The sequence below is a fragment of the Monodelphis domestica genome, chromosome 1 (genome assembly GCF_027887165.1).
Source record: "Monodelphis domestica isolate mMonDom1 chromosome 1, mMonDom1.pri, whole genome shotgun sequence".
Taxonomy (NCBI): domain Eukaryota; kingdom Metazoa; phylum Chordata; class Mammalia; order Didelphimorphia; family Didelphidae; genus Monodelphis; species Monodelphis domestica.
In genome coordinates, this window is record NC_077227.1 from 186336803 (window position 1) to 186362274 (window position 25472).

At 34.8% G+C, this 25472-nt stretch overlaps 1 protein-coding gene across 7 annotated transcripts in view; it reads left to right on the forward strand.

Moving 5' to 3' along the window:
- Positions 1-25472, forward strand: part of AP4E1 (adaptor related protein complex 4 subunit epsilon 1) — a 304079-nt gene that overhangs the window by 195821 nt on the left and 82786 nt on the right. For 3 of the 7 annotated variants that reach the window (XM_056810189.1, XM_001380552.4, XM_016427883.2), the window contains 6 exons: positions 1026-1149; positions 7458-7531; positions 10024-10145; positions 17628-17787; positions 20241-20407; positions 23932-24005. In XM_056810189.1, the coding sequence (XP_056666167.1) occupies positions 1032-1149; positions 7458-7531; positions 10024-10145; positions 17628-17787; positions 20241-20407; positions 23932-24005 (715 nt within the window). In that variant the 5' untranslated portion in view covers positions 1026-1031. Of the gene's footprint in view, positions 1-1024; positions 1150-7457; positions 7532-10023; positions 10146-17627; positions 17788-20240; positions 20408-23931; positions 24006-25472 lie in introns of those variants that run through there. The other 4 variants (XM_056810192.1, XM_007479948.3, XM_056810191.1 and 1 more) reach the window with 3 other exon arrangements.

Genomic DNA, 25472 nt, shown 5'->3' on the forward strand with positions numbered 1-25472 from the left:
TATCTCCTCTAACAATATTTCCACTCTTTGGCCATTGGTCAAGCATTTTACATTTAAACCACCAACTGTCAAAAGTTTATTGATAGTCTAAAACTTTGGTGATTTTTCACATTTTCAGTCTCCTTTCCTGCCCCTCTGCTAATATCCCTGCAGAAGCAGAAAGGAGTTGCTCATGCCTGAACCATTTTTCATTTTTATTTATTTCTTGTGTTACTATGTTCAGAATTCATCACCTTATGGCCAGAGATATGCCTTTCTGTCATTAGCTATTTTGAAAGTTGGAAATCAGATTTAATTTGTTTCAAGGGCCCCTTTCCAATCCCTTCCAACATGGTAGATACTAGCAGAACTTGTGTTCTACTGGTAGAGCTTTTGAGATCCCGGAGTCACTAAGCCATGATGAAGCACTGGCGCAGTACAAATTAGAATACCATGTTACTAATTTAAAGTGAGAAATGTAGCTGTTGAATTGATTAAATGCTTGCCAGCTGGTTAGAATATTTTCTTTTCAATAGGAAAATTAATTTAAAAATTGAGAAAATGGTTATTTGGATGGATAGAATCTAATAGTCAAGCCATTTGAGCATAATACATGGATGTAGGGCTTGAGGGTGAGGCAGAAGAAGGATGCATTTGGACTCATAACTAAATATATTTTAATACTTTCCTCATAAATGCACTTATTTTAATGCTAGAATATTTGAGCATTTTAAAAATGTGACTGTAATGAGAATTTTAACTCAGTATTCAGCTAATTATATTTATATGTAATTACATTTATATACATTTACTATATACATATATTATACACATAAATTACATTTATATACAATTATATGCTTTAATGTTACCATACTTCCTTAATAAAACATTGTACCATCAATAAAATTCTTGTACATATACATAGTTATCTTGTAGCAGGTCTTGGCTCTGTATTTGCCATTATCATTCTAAGTGACTATTGTAGATTGGTCATAAAAGAACATTATAAGTTATATTTTATAAACACTAATTTTTTTTTTCAGAGATTGATGAAAGAATGTATGGTGAGACTTATATATTGTGAAATGCTTGGGTATGAATCTTCCTTTGGCTATATACATGCTATCAAGTTGGCACAACAAGGAAACCTCTTAGAGAAGAGAGTTGGTATGTTTGTAAATTTCTGTATTTTAATATTTAAATTGATAGATATCTGTTGAATCAAAGCAGGCATGGTTTATGTCTTTAGTAGAGCCATATACACTGTACATTATAGACTGCTTCTCAACTACTCACATTCATGTATCACTTTAGAGTTGGAAAGCAAATGAGATCTATAATTTCATTTATCTTCATCAGGTATGAGATAGGTGCCATTATTATATCCACTTTGTAGATGAGGAAACTGACATTTATATTGTTTAACATTTGTGTTAATATTATTCCTGTGTTTTTTAACATTTTTATTAATGATGACAGAACTATAGTTTCCACCCATATCGAATTGATAGATGACAAAGCTAAGTTAGAGAGATAGCTATTGCTGGATGACAGAATCAGAATCCAAAAAGTTTTGACAGGCTAGAATATTGGTCCAAATCTTCCAAAATAAAATTTAATAGTGCTGAATGTCTTATACTTGGTTTAAAACAAAATCAAGCTCAGTATAAGAAAACTGTGATATGGCAAGCCACAAAATTTGATTTGATCTTAAGCTTTAATAAGAGTGGCATAAAACACAAGGCAAGGGAAGTAATATATTGCTATATTCTGCTTTGGTAAGACAACACTTAGAGTATTGTATTCCATATTTGAGGAATAACCTTGATAAGTGGGAGAATATCCATAGAAAAGCAGCCAGAATGTTGAAGACCCACAGTATCATGCCATATGAGCATTGGTTGAAGGAATTGGGGTGTTTTGTCTGGTGAAGAGATGACTTATGGGGAAATAATGACTATCTTCATGTATTTGAAGTATTGACATGTGACAGGAGTGTTAGAGTTATTCTTCATGACCCCAAAAGACAATTGAAAATTGCAGTCAGAGTAAGACTTCATGTAAGGAAAAACCTACTCATACTTAGAATTATCCAAGCATGCTTCAGGAGATAGTGTGTTTTCTCTCATTTGTGGTCTTTAAGCAAAGAGTGGATAATTATTTTTTAGGTGTGCTTTCTTTTTTCAGGTATTAGAGTGGGTGGTCCCTTATAGGGAGACAATGGAAAGAGCACTGACTTTGGCATTAGAGAATTTGAGGTCAGGTACTAGCTTTGCCATTTACTACCTGTGTAACTTTGGATGAATCACAAACTTCTCTGGGGCCTAAGTTTCCTTGCCTATAAAATAGAGGTTGGATCAGACCTGGGGCTCTTAACCATTTTTTGTCACAGACTACTTAGCATTTTAGTAAAACTTATGAACTCCACTAAATAATGTTTATCAAGGCATAAAATAAGATGAATAGGATTACAAAGGAAACCAATTATACTGAAATATGCTTATCAGAATATTAAAAAACAAGTGCATGGATTTCAGGTTAAGGTCCCGTGTTCTAGACAATTTCTTAAGATCCATTCTAGCAAGAAGGAAAAAAAAAGATTCATTCCAGTTATATATATATATATATATATATATATATATATATATATATATATGATCCTATGATTGCTAAGGATACTTTGAATGGGAATTGGGAATTCTGTGATTCTGAGGAACTGTATTAAATTCATCTTTTTTTTTCTTAACCCTTTATTTTCTGTCTTATCAACAACTCTAAGACAGAAGGGAGTGGGATAGACAAATGGGGTTAAGTGACTTGCCCAGGGTCACCCAGGTAGGAAGTGTCTAAGGCCAGATTTAAACCCAGCTCCTTCAAAATCCAGATATGGCTCTCTTATCTGCTGTGCCACCTAACTGCCCCTTGAATTCATCTTTAAAAGATGGCTAACAAACTCAATTGGTACAGGGGATGAAGGACATTTCAAGGACTGTCTGCTACTTATTACCTGTGTGACCTTGGGTGAATCACTTAACTTTTCTGGGTTTCAATTTATTTGTCTGTAAAATAAGGGGTTTGGAAACAACAATAGGGAACACTGAGCAAAAATATAGAGGTTTGAAACTATGTTTCGAGGATAGAGAATTGCTACATTTGATTAGTTTGTAAAGTTTGTGGTGGGGAGTAATATTCAATAAGACAAGTAAGGGAAGGTAGTGCAATATTTTGTGCAGTTGTTTTCAGAGCTAGTTGTGGTGATCTCTAAGTTTTCACTTATTCCAAGGTTTTATGATCTAAGGAGAGGTATGTTTGCTTTCTTGGTCTGTGCTCTGGTCTGATAGTGCCATATTTTGGAATGCCTTGAATGCTAGGCATAAGAATTTGAACTTACATGGGAATCTTTGAAGAACCTTGAATATAGGAGAGACATAACCAAATATGAATATAAAGAAGAGTATGGAAGTACAGCTGGATGGTTCAGTGGATTGAGAGCCAGGCCTAGATATGGGAGATCCTAGGTTCAAATCTGTCCTCAGACACTTCCTACCTTGGTGACCCTGGGCAAGTCACTTGACCCCCATTGCCTAGCCTTTATCACTTTTCTGCCTTGAAACCAATACACAGTATTGATTCTAAGACAGAAGGTATAGGTATAACAAAAAAAAAAAGAGTATGGGAATGGTCTATACAATAAGTATGGCAGAGTTTAGAGGTAAGGAGAACTGTTAGAGATTTATTACACTAGTCTCAATGCATGGTTCTGAAGATCTGTACTAAGATGGTGGCACCAAGACCAAAGAAGAGCAACAAGATGTAAGGAATATTGCAGAGGTCCTGGCAAAACTTGGTAATTTCTTAGATATTAGAGGAGGAGAAAAAAAATGGTAATAGGAAGATTTTGAACATGGGAACTTGGGGTGAATAGTGTTGGTGTCCCTGGCAAAAATAGTGATATAGAAGGGGAAGCAGGTTTAAGGGGTAAGATTGATATTGAATTTGAACATTTTGTTTTTGAGGTATGAGTGGAATATCCAGGTAGGACATGCACTCTAAGCATGTATGTTTGTAGCTCAGAAAAGAGGTAACGCTGGAACTAAGAATTTGGAATTCATCTATCTAGATGTGTTAGTTGTAGACACAGGACTGAATATCGTCAAGAAAGAAGGACTAGAGAGAGGAGAGATGAGGGCTAAAAGTGTAGATTTGGTTTACTCACACCTTAATTAAGGAGTCAGGAAGAACATGAGAAGATAGAAAAGGTGATAGAAAGGAGCTGAGACAGAGTTAAATAGAGCTAGGAGAATATGGTGTTTGAGGTCAAGAGAAGGAGTATCCAAAAGGAAAAGGTATGACCAGTAGTTTCAGATGTTGCAGAGAAATCAAAGAAAATGATGACTAGTGAAGAATTAATTTGTCAGAATCATGGAGTTGAGTTTTAAACAAAAGCACATGAAGCAAAGAGATGATGTTGAAGTGGGAGAATAGGAGGGAGTTGAAACTGGAGGTTGTTATTTTAGGAATCAACAGGAGGTTGGCTTGGAGAGATAGTCTCTGTGAATCAGGTGCTACAGACGTTTTTAAAATGGAGAAAGTAGCCCATAGGACAGCAATGGATTAAAACAAGGAGAACCTTCTAAACTTTGCTTGAAATGAAAAGGTTATTAAGAGATGATTTGAGAACACCAGTGCAAAGGTCATGCATGGCCTTATAAGTTAGGGGATGGTGGGAGAAGTGACTTCCATTGGAAATAGCTTTGGGAGGAAAATCTGATTCCAGTAAAAGTGAGAAAATGGAAAAACTAGTGTTGGCTGAAATAAATCATGGATATGGATGGGATTTTGAAGATAGAATGAGAGTTCCAAAAGGCAGAATGAAGTGTACTAGGATATGGACAAATTGGGTTGTAGTGAACTTGAAGAGGATTAGGACTGATCAGAATAAGGATAAAATATCAAGAGGAGGCAGTACGGACTTTCAGTTTGCATTAAAAATTGTGAAACAGGATGCTTGGGATTGGGGAAGTAGAGTGGAGTGGTATTATAGGAGTTTAGCAGAGGGATCACTTAATCTTAAACAGTAGAGGAATTAGATGACTACCTGCTTCAAAGTTCTAAATATTGTTTGTTATCTTTGTATGTCTTCTTCATATTGTAAGATTTTTCAGGACCTATCTAATGCAGTGCCCATCACAGTGTCCTGGATATAGTAGGTACTTGATAAATAATTGTCGATGGTTAATTTATAGTTATTGTGGACAGCTCTGGTTGTGTTTTTTGTCTTGACCTTCAGTGTAACTTCATGGCTTGTGACTGACCTGCTTCCTTAAGAAACAAGTTTCCATTGATTATTAGAGAGATGATTGGAGGTATCATGCCATTTACTCCTATTTGCTTACTAAAGAAAGAAATGCATAGTCCAAGCCAACAGTTACATAGCAAATAACCAGCAATATTGCCTCTTTCCCTTATCTAAGGCATACCAAGGTTTCTCTACCTTCACTAATTGACCTTATTCCATCACAGGCTTTACAATGATGGGTTGAGTAAGGTGGTGTTCAGGTTGAGTAGAGGTGAGTTTTCAGTTAGTCTGAGAAGACTTGAGATTTGCTTCATAGGCCTTCTTGGGGAGAACCTGTTTGACCTTCATTTTCTACCTACCTGCTCACCTGACTTTATTGTTGTCTCCATAAACTAATTTTCCTTCAAAACTGAATCAACTCTGAAGCTCTCACCTCCTTACCCCTTACCCTTGTGCCTCTCTCTTCCTTCTTATGGGAGAGATTGGAGGGTGGATTTCAGAGAGTTCCTCCCAGATCCTCTATTTTAGGTCTGACACGTCTTCATTTCCTACTTGGCTGCATGATTTCATACCTTTAGCTGGGCATCTTCCCTTCTTTCCCTTCTCCTCTTCTTCTTTTCCAACTTCTTTTTATGTGTTGTCTTCCCCCCATTTTAGATTGTGAGTTTCTTAAGGGTAGGAATTGTCATTTGCCTTTCTTTGTATTCCCAGTGCTTAGCATAGTATGTGGCACAAAGTAGGCACTTAATAAATGTTTATTGACTGACTCCTTTCTACAGTTTTCACTGCTCCTCAGTTCTGGCATCCCTGGAGTCTTAGCCTCTATCCTGGGCTCTGGATATCTTTGCTTTTCTTTTTTCATGTCAGGGCAAATGCTACCCATTTTCTAGGTACAGCTCCTAGTTTGTAATGAAATCAGAGTGTTTGCTATGTCTATTCTTTCTTGTTTTTTTGATATTTATTAAGAATGTCAGATAATTAAAAGATAAAGACAATCCTGGAGTATTACAAGGGATGAAAGGGAACTGAGGATGATGGTCAATGGAAGTTGACCATGAGGCAGTCTGGTAACTAGTCCATTTGGGTAGAGTGGCAGAAGTAAAATAATATAAGTCATAGGATTTATGGGATCATAGATTGAGAGATGGAATGGACATTTAGAGGCCATCTAGCCCAGCTCCTCCATTTTACAGATAAAGAATGATGTTAGCATAGTTTAGTAGAAAGAGTGAAATGTTTGGAGCTATATGGACTAGGTTAGAATCCTGTCTCTGCCCCTTACTGCTTGTTTGACCTTAGACCAAGCACCTGACTTCTCTTTAATTTCCTTTTCTGTGAAATGAGTGATTGGATTAGACAACTAACCTCAAATTCTTTCTGTGTTTCTTTGTTGGTCCCTGAATGGCTTGGTAAGGTGCTTCTATGTGTTAAGAAGCAGACTCTGGATTCCAGCCTGTTTTCTACCATGACATTTTCCCTTTTGGATTATGTTGGTAGAATTGTTTTGTTTTACCTGTCTAATTTTTGAATTCTATAAGTTAAAAATTTGAGTGACATCATATTAGTTTGTTCAACAGTCACTATAAAATTTCTTTCAGTTTTTCCAACGATTTTATTAGTTCATACCTTACCATAATTTAAGTAGACTATTTTGGGAACCTTTGAAAAGCCACTAAATTTTAGGTCTCCTTTTCAGACACATGCTATAATGGTAGACAACATAAATATCAAAGACAGACCAGTTAGAGTGTAGTGAAAAGAACATGAGATTGGGAGACAGAACCAGTGTTTGAGTGCAAACCCTAGTACTGACCAGCTGTTTAATCTTGGACAAATCCTTGAACCTTGATTGTCCTCTATATAGTTTCCTTATATGTAAGATGGGGTTTATAATATTGACCCACCTCATAAAGTGTGAAAAAGTATTTTGTAAATGTGAGTTTAAAGTGAATCTTAAAGTGCTTTGTAAATGTGAGCTATTAAAGGAGGATATTCATTCATCTTTTTGACAAAAAAATTCTTTGGATCTTAGAAAATGATATATTTATTTCATATTTGACTCCCAACTTGAATCACTAATACTTGAAATCTGGCATACATTGCTTTATGTAACCATTTTGATTTATTTTTGGAGAGCAGTGATGAAGGGTTTTTTTTTTCTTATTGTCTTTTGTAGGTTATTTGGCAGTTTCTTTATTTCTACATGAAAACCATGAACTGTTGCTTCTCCTTGTGAATACGGTTGTAAAGGTACTATTTACATAGCCAGTTTGGGCAATATCATTATGATTTGAGTCCCCAGCAAGTATATGAGATTTCTCCTGATGAGAGATGGCTTTTTGAATGAAGATAAATTCAGGAGAAGGAGAATGAGATTTGGTCCATATTTTCTAATTACTGGATTCTACCCCTACTCTCATCTAATTCTCATTTGCTTTTGAATAAAAGTCAGGAAATATGTGTACTGGTTGGAAGGAAATATGTAGAAATAACTCCACTATCACTATCCCAATTACAGAATAGATAAGTACTTGTGTGTTCTCAAGACTAGCATAAAAGCTAGTCTAGGGGGCAGCTGGGTAGCTCAGTGGATTGAGAATCAGGCCTAGAGATGGGAGGTCCTAGGTTCAAATCTGGCCTCAGCCACTTCCTAGCTGTGTGACCCTGGGCAAGTCACTTGACCCCCATTGCCTAGCCCTTACCACTCTTCTGCCTTGGAGCCAATACACAGTATTGACTCCAAGACAGAAGGTAAGGGTTTTATTTAAAAAAAAAAAAAAAGCTAGTCTAGTCTTTTTTTTTTTAAACTGGAAAGATTTTGAAGACTTCTCTGCTATGGTAATGTTTGATAGAAATATATATATATATATTTAAACCCTTACCTTCTGTCTTGGAGCTAAGAAGAGTGGTAAGGGCTAGGTAATGGGGGTCAAGTGACTTGCCCAGGGTCACACAGCTGGGAAGTGTCTGAGGCCACATTTGAACCTAGGATCTCCCATCTCTAGGCCTGGCTTTCAATCCACCAAGCCACCCAGCTGCCCTCCTCCCCCCATTATCTTTTTTAATGGGGGAAAAGAGATTTATTGGGTAATTGAAATCCCTTTATTTTAGCTACTACTTTGTCCCCTCTAAACCTTTTTTTTAATAAACTGCTGCTGATTCATAATTGATTAGTTTGAATTTTCTCTATATATCTTTCTTATGTATACCTTGTGATGGGTAATAAGCAGTAAATAGGAGATAAAATAGATGGCCTTAGAAAACCTATAAACTCTTTAGTCTGCTTCTGAGTACGTGAGAGCTATTTTATTGTGCCTTTAAAGTATTATTCATGTAGGCTGGTCTATTTGATGGGCTCCAGGCTATAATTCAGCATAGTGGTAGATTTGAATTGGTTAGTAAAACCCCAGGAATTGGGAGATAGTTTTGTTTCAACTCCTCTTACATACAGTGCTAATTGTAAAAATAACTTTTTTTTTGATGAAAGTTCTTTTTTTATCCAGCCTGTGGATTATCTGTCCTACTTCCACCTGCTTTCTGTCTTTTGGCCATTTGAAATTTCATTAACACATCTATCTAAAGGTAGGCAGGAGAAGTATATAGAGAATGTTAAAAAAATACACAGCATTTTCTCTTTTAATCCCCATCCCCCAAATCACTTGTATTGTGTGTGAAGTGTTGTCCTAAGGAAAAACACTATCCCTATAAAACAAGCCTTAATGTAAAATTACCATGCATTTTAGATTTAGGATTTAGGAAAAAACAAAACAGATCAGAATTCTCTAGTGAGTATTATGTTTAGGCAGGAAACTAGACTTGCTCAAAATGTTAACTACAGATTCAAGATAACTCCAGTGTACAACTCTGGAATCTCAGTGCCTTAATATTTAACCTTAATTTAAAATAGTTTTTGAATTCTTCTACATTTTTTCCAAATATTCTAAATGCTAGGAATACTGAGTCAAAGTTTGACACTCAATTTCTATGTGGAAAGGAAAGTAGTAAAATAATCTTTGCCTTTGGTTTAGAAAATTATTTAGAATAATGTCTCCCTTCCTAAACCCTGAGGGGACCAGAGACTTATTGCAAAGGAGCCCTAAAATACATATGCTGATTAAACACAATCATTTTGTTCTTTATTTACTACAAACTAAAAAACTGGAAAAAAATGAGTTTTCTGTAGGAAGTTATATAATACTGGTTTTTCATTTTTTTCCCAATAGGGAGTTTTCTCCCTCCAAGACCTTTGGAATTAAATTTTTTTAATTGGCTACTCTACTGAAGTTCTTAGTCTGAGTTGTTTTAAGAGCTGTCACATATGCTTTTTCTTCAATATAGAGTAGCTTTTCATTAGCCTGTGTTTTCTCATTCAACTGCTATTATATTGTGGATTCTATAGATTTTTTTTTGCTTATAAAAGGTACTTTTACTCAAAAGAACTATCAGCCACAGTCTTAATCAGAAGATACTACTTTGGTCAGTATTGGAAGGGAAGGACAATCTCCTTTCTTTTCAGCTGTAGCCTAATTATGTTTTGATTTTGTTAAAGCAAATAAAATGGCAAATTCCTATAAAAGCTTCCAGTAAACTTGCATGAAATGAATGAATTATGAATTAAGACCAATCAACAGAAAATCATTAAAATTATAGGATTCACATGATTTTGAACTAAGCTTCATTTAAGACCTAGGGTTTCCAAATTTGCAATGATTATAATTTCCTTTGATTAATAATCTTAATAGGACTTGCAGAGCACAAACCTGGTTGAAGTATGCATGGCACTTACGATCGTCAGTCAGATCTTTCCTCGAGAAATGATTCCTGCTGTTCTTCCACTTATAGAGGAGAAGCTACAACATTCTAAGTAAGTCAATTCATTGTTTAGATACTTATCTTAAATGAGTTTCCAAAGATAGTTTAATCTTTTCTTTCTCTTCAATTTATAAAAGTTTATCATAACTTTAAGTGGTGTCAGTGATGGAGGATGCACTGTAATTAGAGATTCAAAGATTCTGTAAGAATTTGACAGTGATTGTGGTTGATGCCAGACACCAACATAATGTAGAAATTTTCCAAAGCACAGTCCTCTATCCTAAGTAAAGGCTTTCCTTCAATCTATTCATCAGTAAAAAGGAGATTGTACCTACCTTCACTGCCTCAGAGTTGCATAGAAGCTTAATTGAGAAAATGGAAAAGATTTTGAAAAAGTACAGTGCTATAAAAATGAATGGTGGGGGCAGCTGGGTAGCTCAGTGGATTGAGAGCCAGGCCTAGAGACAGGAGTTCTGTCTGGGTTCAAATGTGGCCTCAGATACTTCCCAGCTGTGTGACCCTGGGCAAGTCACTTGACCCCCATTGCCTAGCCCTTTACCACACTTCTGCCTTGGAGCCAATACACAGTATTGACTCCAAGACAGAAGGTAAGGGTTTAAAAAAAAAAAGGTATTTTTATTTTGATGATGTCTTATTTTATATCAAAGCTGCATTCCACTCCTGCCTCCCCCCCACTCCCATCTATTCCAAAGAAATATATCAGAGTAAACATTAGGACATGGTCTTTCACTCTTCTCTTGTGCATCTTTAACTCAAACTTTTTATTTGAATCTTTTTTCATTTTGAGGCCAAGATTTTTTTTTAATTAGTCTAGGCCTCATATTATCTTTTCTTAAGTTTGGAAACACTTTTCATTTATAATACATTTTTATTATTTCCAAAATAACTTTCCTTGCTAGGCTCTAAAATCTTTCAATTTTCCATCACATCTTTGTTAATGAATATTGTAGCCATTAAGACCTTATTTCTTTTATGCTTCTTGAAATGATGTTTCCCAGTGTTTCTTTCTTGTAACAACACTTTTTAAAGGACATCTGAAAATGTGAATCTTCTCAGAGAAAAGATTATCTGCCCCTCTGGTACCTTATATTTAATGCCTTATTTTTAATTTGCATAAAATTAAGAAGTTTATCTTACTATCACCCAGAATGGTATTAATCATTTATATTAGTAGTGTTGCATATTATCTAGAATAGGGCTAAAAAAATATTTTAAACTGGCAAGGTAAAATTGTGCTAGCATCAAGTTTGTAATTAGATTAGAGCACTAGGTAAAGAAGTTTAATTAACATTACTTTTGTTTGCCTTGATAATAATACCATGTGATTGTTCCTTAAAAAGCTTTCCAATGACCATGATTATTGACTTATCAATGATACATCTCACAAGGTTGAGAACTGAAAGATACATTAACTTTTAATTGATATTTGTAACCTTCCCACTGTGATTCAACTTCTTTTACATCCCCCCCACCTCCCTATCTACTACTTTTTGAACTTCGGAAAGTACTATTGTTGTGAAAGCCATTGCTTATTCCTCTAGAGCTTGAAAACTTGGGAAGGCCAGGGGGAGCCAGACTACTCAAGAAGAATTTAAGGCAAGGTTGGGACTAGTTGTTTTGTATCCATAGCAATGTTTCACCAATTCTGAACTAGGATGACATGGTTTCCTGATTCTCCATCTGGTACTGTCACTAAGGGTTGTGCTTTGGAATGTTTTAAGCTGTGACAAGAAATTTGTGCTTTCTTTCAGTCCTCATTACTACTAATGACAGTAATACAAAACTCCAACAGTCCTAGGGGCTCAATACTAAACGGCTTCTCTTAAAAAAATTTTTTTTAATTAACTAATTTAGAATATTTTCCCATGGTTACATGATTCATTTTCTTTCCTTCCCCCTCCCAGAGCCAATGAGCAATTCCACTGGCTTTTACATGTATCATTGTTCAAAACCCATTTCCATATTATTACTATTTTCAGTAGAGTGATCATTTAAAGTCAACAGCTCCAATCATATCTCATGTGATCAAGTAGTTGTTTTTCTTCCATGTTTCTGCTCCCACAATTCTTTCTCTTGATGTGGATAGTGTTTTCTCATAAGTCCCTCAGAATTGTCCTGGATCATTGCATTGCTGCTAGCAGAAAAGTCTATTACATTCAATTGTGCCATAATGTATCATCAGTCTTTGTGTACAATGTTCTGATTCTGCTCCTTTCACTCTGATCAATTCCTGGATGTCTTTTCAGTTCACATGGAATTCCTCCAGTTCATTATTCCTTTCAGCACAATAGTATTCCATCACCATCAGATACCACAATTTGTTCAGCTGTTCCCCAATTGATGGACACACCTCCATTTTCCAGTTTTTTTACACCACAAAGAGTGCAGCTATAAAGATTTTTGTGCAAGTATTTTTCCTTAAACTGCTTTTCTTTTCATAGAAAAAGAATTCTATTAGTGCCATAAAACAAATACTAGGGGTATCAGAATTATGACCAACATTTTTTTCTTTTGGATTCTTTCCATTCTAATCTCAATTATACTTTCTTGATCTATTATTCCTTTACCATAGGCCTTCTATTGGCTGTCTTCTTATTGTCCAAATTTGTTACTTTTTCAGAAAATACAAGCTACATAAATAGTCTTAGAATACCAATTCTAGTTTCCCAATAGACTGTAAGTACCTTGAAAGTGGGAACAGTGTCATTTTTGTTCTTATATTTCTAGCATTCACCATAGTGCTTTTCACATTCTTAATATATATTCTAAAGTTGATGAATTGAATTCTTTTTTTATTATTATTCATTTAAAATTTTTTATTTTTACCAATTACATGATTGAACTTATCTCCCTCCCTCCCTCCCTTCCTTCCCTTCTCCCTTCTGGTGCTGGAAGATAATTTGATGTGGGTTATATGTGCAAAACATATCTTCATATTGTTTATTTTTGTAAGTGAGCAATCTTATAAAACCAAACTACGAAAATATAAACACAAATAAACAAGTGGAAGTTATATGCTATCATCTGCATTCCAACTCCCAATAATTCCTTCTTTGGAGGTGGATAGCATTCTTTGACATAAGTTCCTTAGAATTGTCCTGGATCTTTGCATTGCTGATGTGAGATTTAAAATGATTGAGGTCTTAAACTGTAGTGATTAAAATAGTGGAAGATATAAATTGTGATAGATATAAGAGAGGGTGAGTAAATTTGACCGCAGAAATATGTTTCACTACAGTGTCTTGGTTTTTAAATCAAATATAAGGTGGTCGCCAGGGAAATATTCCCAATTATTCAAATACCCAAGTCAATTGGGTTTTATAGAGATTTTAATTAACAATACAATGAGTAATCAAAGAAAGAGAGAGAGAGTAAGAAAGGAATAAGTATGAAGGGCCTCAAGCCAATATGGCCTAGACCTGAGTCTTAAGAGAGAAATCAGTCAGTTTTTTTAACACTCACCACAAGGTCTGACTAAACAAGGATTCTAGTAACACCAGGCCAGCTCCATCTCAGCTGACTTCACCAGAGAGAGCTCCAGCGAGACCTCCTTAGAGATTGTCCTCCAAGAGCTTCCCTTCTCCAGAGCCTCTCTCAAGAGATTCTTCCCAAGCAGTCCTCATCAGAGATCCTCCAAAAGGAATTCTCCAAAAGGATCTCTCCTCAAGAGATTCTGCTTTTTCTTATATAGGGGTTTTTCTCCCATGTCACCTCCCCTAAGTCCCTACATCTACCAATCACTGTAGACGCTTTCCAAAGGACTGCCCATCTAAATTCCTGCTAAGTCGACCAATCTCCTCAGTAAGTCTGAATCAGAAAAAATGCTTCTGTGTCTACCAAATCTCCTCAGTAAGTCTGAATGAGAGAAAACACAGCTGAGTCAACTAATCTCATCAAGAGAAAACTTGCCTGCCCCTTTTAGGTACCTAGCATCCCATTGTATCAATTCTAAAAACAGGCCTGGCTCAAAGAACTCCTTGCCTTAGTATAAGCGTGGGTCCAAGTACTTTCATTGTTTAGCAAGGAGTTTTTTTCCCCTAAAGCAGTCTTAAGTACAGGTAGAGTAGGGGTCCTCCCACAGCAAGAAGTTTTTTCCCCTAAAGAAGTCTTAAGTACGATTGGAGTAGAGGTCCTCCAATTTCTGATCCTGGCGAGTTCTCACATCAAAATGGGGAATGTTTCTCAGTAGGGAATTTGTTCCAATTAAGAATTCCCCGATGGGGAAATTTTTAACATTCACAAGTCTGAGAGATTTCAAGATTTACACTGATAATAGCTGTCTACCACAGTCAATCATTCTACAATATTGCTGTTACTGTGTACAATATTTTCCTGGTTCTGCTTATTTTACTCTGCATCAGTTCATGAAGGTCTTTCTAGCTTTTTCTGAAATCATCCTATTCATCATTTCTTATACCATAGTAGTATTCCATTGCCATCATGCACCATAGTTTGTTCAGCTGTTACCCAATTGATGGATATCCCTTTAATTTCCAATTCTTTGCCATTATAAAAAAGAACATATGTAAATATTTTTGTACAAGTAGGTCCTTTCTCCTTTTTTTCTGATCTCTGGGATATAGGCCTAGTAGTGATATTATTTGATCAAAGGATATGCATTATTTTATAGCAAATAGAATTTAATTTTTTTTTTAAACCCTTACCTTCCGTCTTGGAGTCAATACTGTGTATTGGCTCCAAGGCAGAAGAGTGGTAAGGGCTAGGCAATGGGGGTCAAGTGACTTGCCCAGGGTCACACTAGAATTTAATTTCTTAAGGCATGGTGGGGTAGAAAAGAAGGATCTAGGAAGAAATTTCTTTTTTGTGGTTATCCTTAATTTCCTTTCCAGATCTTAATAAATTCAGAGGTAAAATGGAATATTTAGTTACCCAGCTGTCACAATGGATATGTCAGAGAGAAGTTTTGATTTCAAAAATAGGAGTTTCTACTTTGAGCTTCAATTTTGAGTTGAGAAATAGTCTTTCTTTTTTCAGCCTCTTTCACAGTTCTGCCTCTACTTTTCTTTTACTCCACAATACCTAATATAGCTTTCTTTTCTTGATTTCCTTTCTCATTACTCAGATAGGAGCTGGAATTTAAAATAAGCAAGTTGTTATCACTGATAACTGGTAGATGAGAACAGGATAAGCTGTAGCAGTAGTACTTGACATTGTTGAGGGACTTAGTCACTACTCTCAGCCTAGTGATATGATGGGTCAGCACCTTCATAATCCCAGAAGATAAAGCCAAGAGCCTAACAGGTAATTTAGCAGGTAGCCCAGTTTGGTAATTTTCCAGAATATATATTGCTATATTCCTTTTATGCAAAATGTTGGCAGATTTTATTAACTTTGCTATTTTAGCCTATTGGTCAAGATAAAGAAATCCAGTTGTGATGGAGGGCTGAGGAATGTGCCCTCACCTCTGAGGAACCACATTGTTCCTGGGACAGAATTGTCTTTAGTCTCTTAAGTTAAAGGTTATCTTTTAATGTTGAGGCCTATATTTTTTGCCTTGCTGAATTTATCTGAATGAACTGATTTTGTGTCTTTTAATCTTTGATAATGTTTTTTCTCATATTAATTATCATGACCTGAAGGTGGCAGCTTGGTGGCTCAATGGATCGAGAGCCAGGCCTGGAGATGGGAGATCCTGGGTTCAAATGTGGCCTTAGATACTTCCTAGCTCTATGACTCTGAGCAAGTCATTTAATCCCCATTGCATAGTCCTTGCCACTCTTTTGCCTTAGAACCAATACACATTATTGATTTCAAGATGGAAGGTAAGGATTTAAAAAAAAAATTACCTCAAGTTTAGTATTGAGGATCAGATCTGTTATTCAAGCCCTTTTGTCTGAACTCACAACCACTGGTATAAGAAAGTTCCTGCTCCTTTTCTCCACCTATATCTATCATGTGAGAGGAAGGCTCTTGTGCTGTTGTGATACAGTATTTTAGAGTAGAGAGGTAGCCTGATAGAGGAGAGAGGGACTGGGCTATGATTTCATCAGTGCAGGAAACTCCAGGGAAGGAAACATCTTTCTCCCAATGCATGTCAACCTTTCTTCTTTAACTTAGTCTTAGAGAGTTTCCTGAGAGACCATAAAGTGTTTAAGTTACTTTACTGCCAGTCATGTGATTAGTATGTGTTAAATGGTGAGATTTCAGCCCAGGTCTTCCATTTTTTTTAACCAATTACATGAAATAACAAATTTCCATACAAGTTTTCCTAAGTCATAAGATCAAACTTAGCTTCCTCCTTCCCTTTCCTTTCCCCTCCTGGTGCTGGCAGGTGATTAGATCTGGTTTATACATGTATTATCATACCAAATATATTTTCATATTGTTCATTTTTGTCTTCCTGGCTTTAAGGCCTTTTTCCTTTGCATTATGCTGTGCTACTAAGTAGGAAACTGTCCTGGGAGTCAGGAAGACCTAGGTTCCAGGTCTTCCTTCAAATACTTTCTTGCTATATGACCTAGTGCCTTAAGTATTCCTGAGACAATGAGTTGCAGAGCTTTACTACTGATCTGCCTTGATAAAGGGAGTTTCCTCATTGGGAATATCCTATAGATTTAAGATTAAGATAACCTGAAGATTTAAGACAAAACAAAAGACAAATCCTTTTAGGCTGACCATGCTGAAGGGGCCTGGCTTGATATCACTAGCTTACCCAACATACTTAGTAATTGAGTTTCACTGTTATGGACTTCACTTTTGTTTACTGTCTTCTGTTTCCTCTTTATCCTTAATCTCATTTTAATAGTTAGAATTTGTTTCACAGCTCATTTCACTATAATATATCAATTTTTTTTATAATCTCCAATTTAACTTTCTTTTTCTTTAAGTCTGGGACTTGGGCATTACTTTGAGTGGAGAGTCCATGTGCTTACATCCCTTCTTGAACATTTCTTAGTAATGTGCCACCTTCCGTTTTCTGATTTCTCAGCTATCAAATGGGAGTAATAATATCCTCTATTTTATAGGCCTGTTGTGAAGGATCAAATGAGTGAATGTAAAGTGCTTTGCAAACCCTAAACTGCTTTACACATGTCAGTTTCATCATTATAATTATCTTTATTATACTCTTCCATTAACCTAAATGGAACTGGAATCAAAGACTAAGACAGATGAAAAATTCTCATCCCTAGATTTGTTACGGAGTGATGAAATTTTTGGCTCCAGAAATCCTTGAAAACTTTCTACTAGGTGGTAGAAGGGTCATGAGCTTCATTGTTGGAGGATATAGCTATGTTGTATCTATATTGACAATCACAGCTCTTTAAAGTTCTAATCCTGTGGCAATAGTAGATTAAAAACTTATTTTTGCTATAATCCTATATTTATGTTTGCATTATTAGCTCCAGATTCTTGTTTCTAGGTATTTTATGTTCTTTGTAACTTTCCCATTGTCTAACATAGTGCGATGACTACATTTTGTACATGTTAAGAATCTTTTAATGGGGTTTCCTGACCATGCATTTTAAAATTAATTTTATTTTTTTATCATCAGGGAAATTATACGAAGAAAAGCTGTTCAGGCATTGTACAAATTCCATCTTATTGCTCCCAATCAAGTACAGCATATTCACGTTAAATTTAGGAAAGCACTTTGTGACAGGGATGTTGGAGTCATGGCTGCTTCTCTGCACATTTACCTTCGAATGATTAAGGTGAGTTGAAAATTAGTTGTTAGCCTAAGCTGTTTACTTTTTTGTTGTTTAGTTTAATGAGGAATTATTATTTAATAAAAAGTTTTAGTAAAATATAATATTAAAATCATTTAGGCAGCTAAATAGTACTCTGATTGTGTGTTGGTCTTAGAGTCAGGAAGTCCTGAATTCTGCTCTGACCTCAGACATTTGATTTAAGTGTGTGACACTTACTCTTGATCTATAAAATGGGGATAACAATTAGTACCTACCTCACCAGAAAGTTGCAAGAATCAAATAAGATAATATATGTAAAGTGCATTGCACACCTTAAAACTCCTATGTAAATGCTAGCTATTGTTCATTTTTATTTCTCTAAAATTTTAATGTAATTATTTTAATTTGTAGATTATTGGAAATACCAGATGTATTACAGAGGTTAATTACAAAATGTAGTATTAAAGAATGGTTAAAAATTTTAAATATTTCAGTGTTCAGTATGAAATATTCATTAGCCACAGAAGGCCAATATGTGCTTGATGATGTTCTATTTACTAAGCTTTCTGAGGTATAGGGCCACTTGGAAAGGTGAGCAAAAATAGAGATACTATAAGTGTTTGTCTGCAAAACTGATTCCATTTACTTTCCTTCCTATTAGATAATCTAAGTGAATAGTAATCCTGGAATGGCAAGAATCACTAAAAACTTCCTGATCAAAACATATCTCCCACACATATTCTATTAATTAGAGTTATATTTGGATTGATGAAGTCCTCTTTTGAGATATTAATCGTCTTGAGAAGTTTAAGTCCTATTTATATCTCTATATGAGATCTATAAACATATTAATACAAATTGAATGCTCTTGGCATAGTTTGCATAGCTGAAGGGCAGTATGAGTATACTAAGTATCTGGGGCTGGAGAAAGGAGGTGGAAGATGTTCAGAAAAGAAGGTGGGCCTAAGAGAGGCTCTGGTGGCAGCCAACTACATATGTCTGGTATAGATAATCCCTAGGGATTTTGTAGATTAATACAGTAGGTAACATGTGTAGTAAATAATTTTTTATGTGTGTTTATAGACAATGTATGAAGTTTAATTGGCTTCCTTTATAGGTAAGAATTATTAGAGTACCTAATATTTTTGCAGGCAAGGTTTTCAATCTTGGAATGTGCCTTGCTTTATCCGGGGGTGGCAATACATATTGCCTAGTTATAATGGAATACTTAGGGTTGAATGTATTATGAATCAGTACAAACTTTTGAGGGCTGCCAGGTGGTGCACTGGATAGAGTGCTGGCTGGTTGTCAGGAAGACTCATCTTCCTGAGTTCAAAACTGGCCTCAGACACTTACTTGATGTGTGACCCTATTTGCCTCAGTTTTATCATCTGTAAAATGAGCCAGAGAAGAAAATGCCAAAATACTCTTGTATTTTTGCCAAGAAAACACCAAAAGATGTCACAAAAAGAATTGGACACGATAGAAAAATGACTAAAAGGCAACAACAACAACAGTGTACTTTGAGAAGCCTCAGAGTATAGGAAATTAAGTTCTAGTTTGAGAGTAAGGGATTTGCTTTCATATTTCATCTATTAAATACAAGCTTTCTGAAAATAGGAAGTCATTTAATCTTTTAGCCCCTCTGGCAGCTGTCTTATAGCATAAATTGGAGAGGTAAGTTCCAGATCTTCATTGGTAGGATGACTTTCTTCACCTGTAGTTTACTACACTGATGACATCATAGGTCTAGACCAAAACATATCCTTTTAATTGTTTTCTAGTAGTGAAGAAAGATTTATTTTTTTATAATATGGCTTCCTTAGTACTTTGTTATAGCCTTATGGTGTATACCATTTAATGATTATATATTGACTTTAAGTTTTATGTTTTAATCTCTAGACATGCTTTGTAAAAAGTGGCAGCTTTTTTCAGTGAGGCTGTCCAGACCCCACCACACTTAAATATTTGAACATTCATATTGGCTTTATCTTTAAGAAGTCAGTGACTATTTAAACTTTAGGTGAAAAAGCCACATTGAATTGCTTTTTCAAATAGAATTCAGAGGAAACCCAATTTGATTTGCATTCCAAAAGTAAAATTATTACTGTTAATTTAAGTATTCTAGTTCTCTACCAATACAGTTTTATTATAATGACTGATAGCCAAGGCTTCCAACTGATTTATATAGTCTTACAAAAACTTTTGAACTGTTGACTGATGTTAGGGCTATCCTTGTGGTTGACTCATCATAAATCTGGGAAGTCTTAGGAGCTCTCTTTGTTTCCCTTTGTTGTTATGGAAGAAAGGAAATGTGCAAAATTGGAGTACTACTTTATTAGATGCAAATTATATTCAAATATATGAACTTGAATTATGAAGTTGATCAGTTTTCTTAAGGCATACAAATTGTATTCATTTCATATTTTAATAAGTTTCTTTGCTTAAAAGAAGTTTTCTTTCCTCTCTTGGTATAGGAGAATCCATCTGCATATAAAGACTTGACAGGAAGTTTTGTAACAATTTTGAAGCAAGTAGTGGGAGGAAAACTCCCAGTGGATTTCAATTACCACAGTGTACCAGCACCTTGGCTACAAATTCAGCTTTTGAGGATATTAGGACTTCTAGGAAAAGATGATCCAAGGTAAATTTTCCTACATGATTTTGCTTTTTTAAAAATCGGGAATAAACAATAGATGGTTTGCTGGATAGGGGAGGAGGGAAGGATATCTTAGAAATAAAAGTGATTAACAAAAGATATAGATCAATGACAAAAGTTTAAACATTTGCAATAGGAAGAACCACAAAACTCAGAGCAATTAGTAGTTTCATAATGATTCTTTTTTTTCTTGGTGTCTCAGTGACTTAATAGTGTTAAAAGAACTACTTTGGGGAATATATAAATTCCTTCAGTTACTTCATTATTACTTATGTTCTCTTTTTTTCCTTTTCTGCTTGTCTGAATTCTGTCTAGCCTCAAAGACCTATTTCAAATCTCCATTCAATTTATAGGGATCTCTGGTTCTATGAAAATTTATTCTACATTTCAGGAGAACTTAGTGTTTATACTATTTATTTAGTACTTATAACATACTTTTTTTGTTGTTAGTTGGTGTTTCATGAGTATACATCAAGTTCCCTAAGTACATAGTACTTTAAGCTGTTTGAGGGCAGGAGTTGTATCTTAAATTTCTTTATATCCTCCACAGTGCTTAGGATATTGCCTTGCCCATAATGAGTGTCTAGCAAATAATTGTTAATTTGATTTAAAGTTTTTCCTCAAAGGTAAAAACTTTTTTGCATAGGGACATATTTGTTAAAGATTCTTTGCTTTGAAATGTGGCTTCTTTCTAGTTTACTGTTTTCAGGAATGTCCTCACTAATTACCTTGTGGGAATTCCTCCTCTTGTTGGCCTCCATCCACTTGAAAGAATGCCCAGGAAAAAGCTACCTTTATAGTATTCTATTTTTTTTCCCTAATGTTTGTGATGTTAACACCTAATGTTTCTTTGATGTGGAAACTAGAGTCTATGGTTCAGACTTACAAATTAAATAATTCTGCCTTAAGCTTATTTTAAGGAATTCTATAAAGGTGTTTCATGGTATAAATATAGTGTGAAAATAGTGGTTATTTCAGGAATCTGTAGCATTCTCTTGGCATGTGAAAGTTAATAGCCTCTCAGGTTATTATTGAAGGAGTAACTTAGGTATTTATTATTTCAGTCTTAATAAGAATTATAGTAGAATCTCTTAATTATTTTGGCATTAGCAACCTTTCTTATAATATCCTATAATACAATATTTGGATTTTATTTTGTGTAATAATTGTTTATAGCAGGTGTCAACCAAACTAGGACGAGTGGGCCAAATCTCACTACTTATTTTTGTTCTGTAAAGTAAAAATGTAAAATCATACTCAGTTGGTCAGAGTGTATAAAAACAGTTATTGGGCTGTGCTTTGCTAACCCTTTATTTAGAATATAGGATTTGACCCAGGATATTGCCAGATTATTAGATAATAAAATCACAGATAAAAATAATAATTAAGAGAAAATAAATGTATCACTTTTAATATCCTTGTAATACATGTCATTATCTGTTTAGGATATTTTTATGCATTTCAGTCTTACACATGTACACCTACCTCTAATTCTATGTGGTGTTTTTTTTCATTTACTAGACATTATACTCCATTCATAAGAATTGAGTAAAACCCAAATGAACATGAACCTTTTCCCCTCCTGTATATTGTTTGTTTTAAAGCAGTGAAAACAAATATATTTCTTAAGGTAGATGTGGCTCTTATTTTAAAATACCTTTCTAAATCTGAATGAATGTAGCCTAAGAATGTGGCACTTTTCAGGATATACCCAAGAATTTTTTTTTTTTCAGAGAATCTTAGGGATGAAACTTCTATTTGTTACAGTGTGTCTTATTTTGTTCACTCTTTGTGACTCTCTGGATCTCTTAATTATTTGAACCATTTTTTCTGTGGAAGCCATCTCTTTCTGCCAGATACTTCTTTATCAGTATGCTATATTTCTGGTAAATTTCTGCATTATTTAGTAGTCCTTTTTCTCTGGTCTTTTGCCTGGCACAGTTTATTTTATAGAATCTCAGACTTGAAAGATTTGCTCAGAGACCATCTCATCTGCCCTATATTTGAACAAGGATTCCTTGCCCTCCTAAATAGTTGTTATCTAGCCTTCCTTAGAAGATTTCTACTCGAGGACAGTCAACTGTGTTCTGAGGAAGCCCACTGTATCCTGAAACAGCCTTGTTAGGAAGTGTTTCCTTGGATGAAGCCTGAATCTACCTCTTTGTAATGAATATCTAGTGATCCTGTTTATAAGTTCCAGGGCCACAAAGAACAAGTCTTAGCCCTCTTTCAGTGATAGCTGTTTAACTCCTTGAAGGCAGCTTGCTTCTTCTCCTCTCCATATTCTCTGCAGTAAATATTTCTAGTTTCTTCAGTAGATTCTCATTTCGCATCTTCTTCAGTTATTTCATCATTCTGGTCACCCTTCTCTGGAGGACACTCTGATTTGATAATGATCTTTCTAAAATGCTGTGCCCAGAAGAGATCACAGTACTTTGGATATGGTCTGACCAGAGTGGAGGACAGCAGGACTTTGAACCCCCCTTCATTCTAGATACGGTGCTTTCGTTATTGGAACTGGCATCACATCATTGACTCTTATGGAACTGCAGGAAATTCAGAAAATAGATCTTTTACTCAAGACCTGCTCTCTAAGTGTGATTGACCTGTCTTATTCTTGTGCAGCTGATTTCTGTGAATTCTAGTGTAGAAGTTGGTAATTTTTCTTATTCAATTTCATCTTATTCTACTAGTCATATTGTTCTAAGTTCTGACATTGTATCAATCACTATTTATATATAAAACCAACTTTAGCCAGTCTCTGCAAAGTTCATTGTTATTAGACATTGACCATAAAAGTCACAGGAGAAGTGGGGTTTTATTGTTGCAATAGAAGATAATTGTGAAAACTTAACAGAAGCACTTCTAAAATAATCATGTTAACTAAAATTGGGCTACAATACCTAGGTGCTAGTAGGGAAAAGGGGTAATGTTTCAAGGCATCTCCCTGGACCATCTAAATTACTTTACATCTAAATTGAACCCTGCCCAGACTAATTCCAATAACCTTACAGTAAAACTTGAGTATGGTTCTGAATGTATATCTAGAGTGATTTTATTACAAAAAGAAGTTATGTGTTAACACCAAATTTTAAAAAACTTGATTTAACAGTTAAATGTAATAGTAAAGATTATTAATTTATAAAAGCCATTTTATCTACTAGTCAATATTGATAAAACAATAAATTTCACCTATACATAATAAAGAATAAATGAAAATTATTTTACATTAGAAATTAAGAAGTACTGATTTTTTTGCTAAAAAGAAACCTAAGGAATTCATTGATTTATACAATGATAGAGATAGGAAGGACTTGAGAGATCATCTAACGCAAGCCTTTCAAATTAGGTCATAGGCCTAGAGAGGACAAATTACTTTCACCTTAGTTAGACTTAATTTTTTCCCTATACTTAATATATCCATCAAAGATTTTGAAGTATGTTTTGAAACTATGTTTTATTGGTTAGAACTTTTATACTGTATTGTAAATAAATTGTTTTTTAAACAGGACAAGTGAATTAACATATGATGTTCTTGATGAGTCCTTAAGAAGAGCTGAGTTAAGTCACAATATCACATATGGTAAGTAAATATATGTGGTAACATTTAGTAACATAACAATATAATAGAAGCCAGATATGCCTCTTAATATTATAGCTATTCTTTAAATGCCATAGATTTTACTTACAAATCAGCAAACACTTATTGAATGCCTACAATGTGTAAAGCACACCTGTGCTAAGTGTTGGGGATACAAAAATGAAGAACCACAGAGTGCTTCACTCAAGCAGTTTACAACCTAATAATTTAATTCTTAATATTGTGACAGAAGGTAGAAAGATGTTAGGAAATTGCATACTTTAAAAGGGGTTCATAGTTTTAGTGGTATGGATTCTTTCACTAATGTAGAGTACAGTCCCCTCCATGCCGCAAAACACAGTTCCATGAGTTGCTTTGACCAAAAAATAGAACTTCTTTGAGCGATCTCTTGGTAAATGTGAATACTGACTACTTAATAGACTGTATGTATGTCAGGCAGCTTAAACAGTGTAGAGAGCATTGAAGTTGGAACCACAGGACAATAATTTGAATCTTGCTTTGCTTTTTTACCTGAGTCATCTTAGGCGAATCACTTATCCTTTCAGGGCCTCATTGTCCTCCTCATCTGTAAAATGAAGGGACTGGATTTGATAAGCCCTAAGGGCCCTTCTAACTCTAGATATATGAACCTGTGAAATCTATAATCAGTATTCATCATCTCTTCACTAAAGCATTTTATTAAGCACACAATTCAATGTGGTACTAGGCTAGATGATTATTCAAACCAGGTCCTTGACTTTTAGAAGATAAACAGATACAAAGAATAAAATCATTGCAATTTATGAAATAGAAACACATAAATTTACTTCTGTAATGGTAGTCAATACACTTTGTGGGTTGATAGTCTACTTTTACTTCTCATTTGCTAGGAAAAAAAAAAATTTATTTAAATAGGTAGAAAAAATAGCCATATGTTTTAAAATGAAATTCTTATCATTATATAAGTAGTGGGGAGAATTTTTTTCTTTCTCTTTTTTAATATCATGATAGATCTCTTTCTTATCAACAGGTCCAAAACACTTTTTTTCCCCTGTTGAACTCTGTAAAGACATGAATCATGTCTTACTGTTCTTTATACCTCTATAGTGCTTTGCACATATTAGTATCTCAGTAAGTTTTTGTTGAATGAATTAATTATATGATAGATCTCTTTCTTATCAACAGGTCCAAAACACTTTTTTTCCCCTGTTGAACTCTGTAAAGACATGAATCATGTCTTACTGTTCTTTATACCTCTATAGTGCTTTGCACATATTAGTATCTCAGTAAGTATTTGTTGAATGAATTAATTATAAAACTTGGGCATCCAATGAGTTTCTTTAAAAATTCAAGCTATGTGTTTTGAGTGATGAACAGAAATAGCAAAGTCTTTTGATCATTTAAAGGAAGTAGACAAAAATAATGCATTTTTGAGGAAATTGTGATTAAAACATGACATTTCTGGTTTGA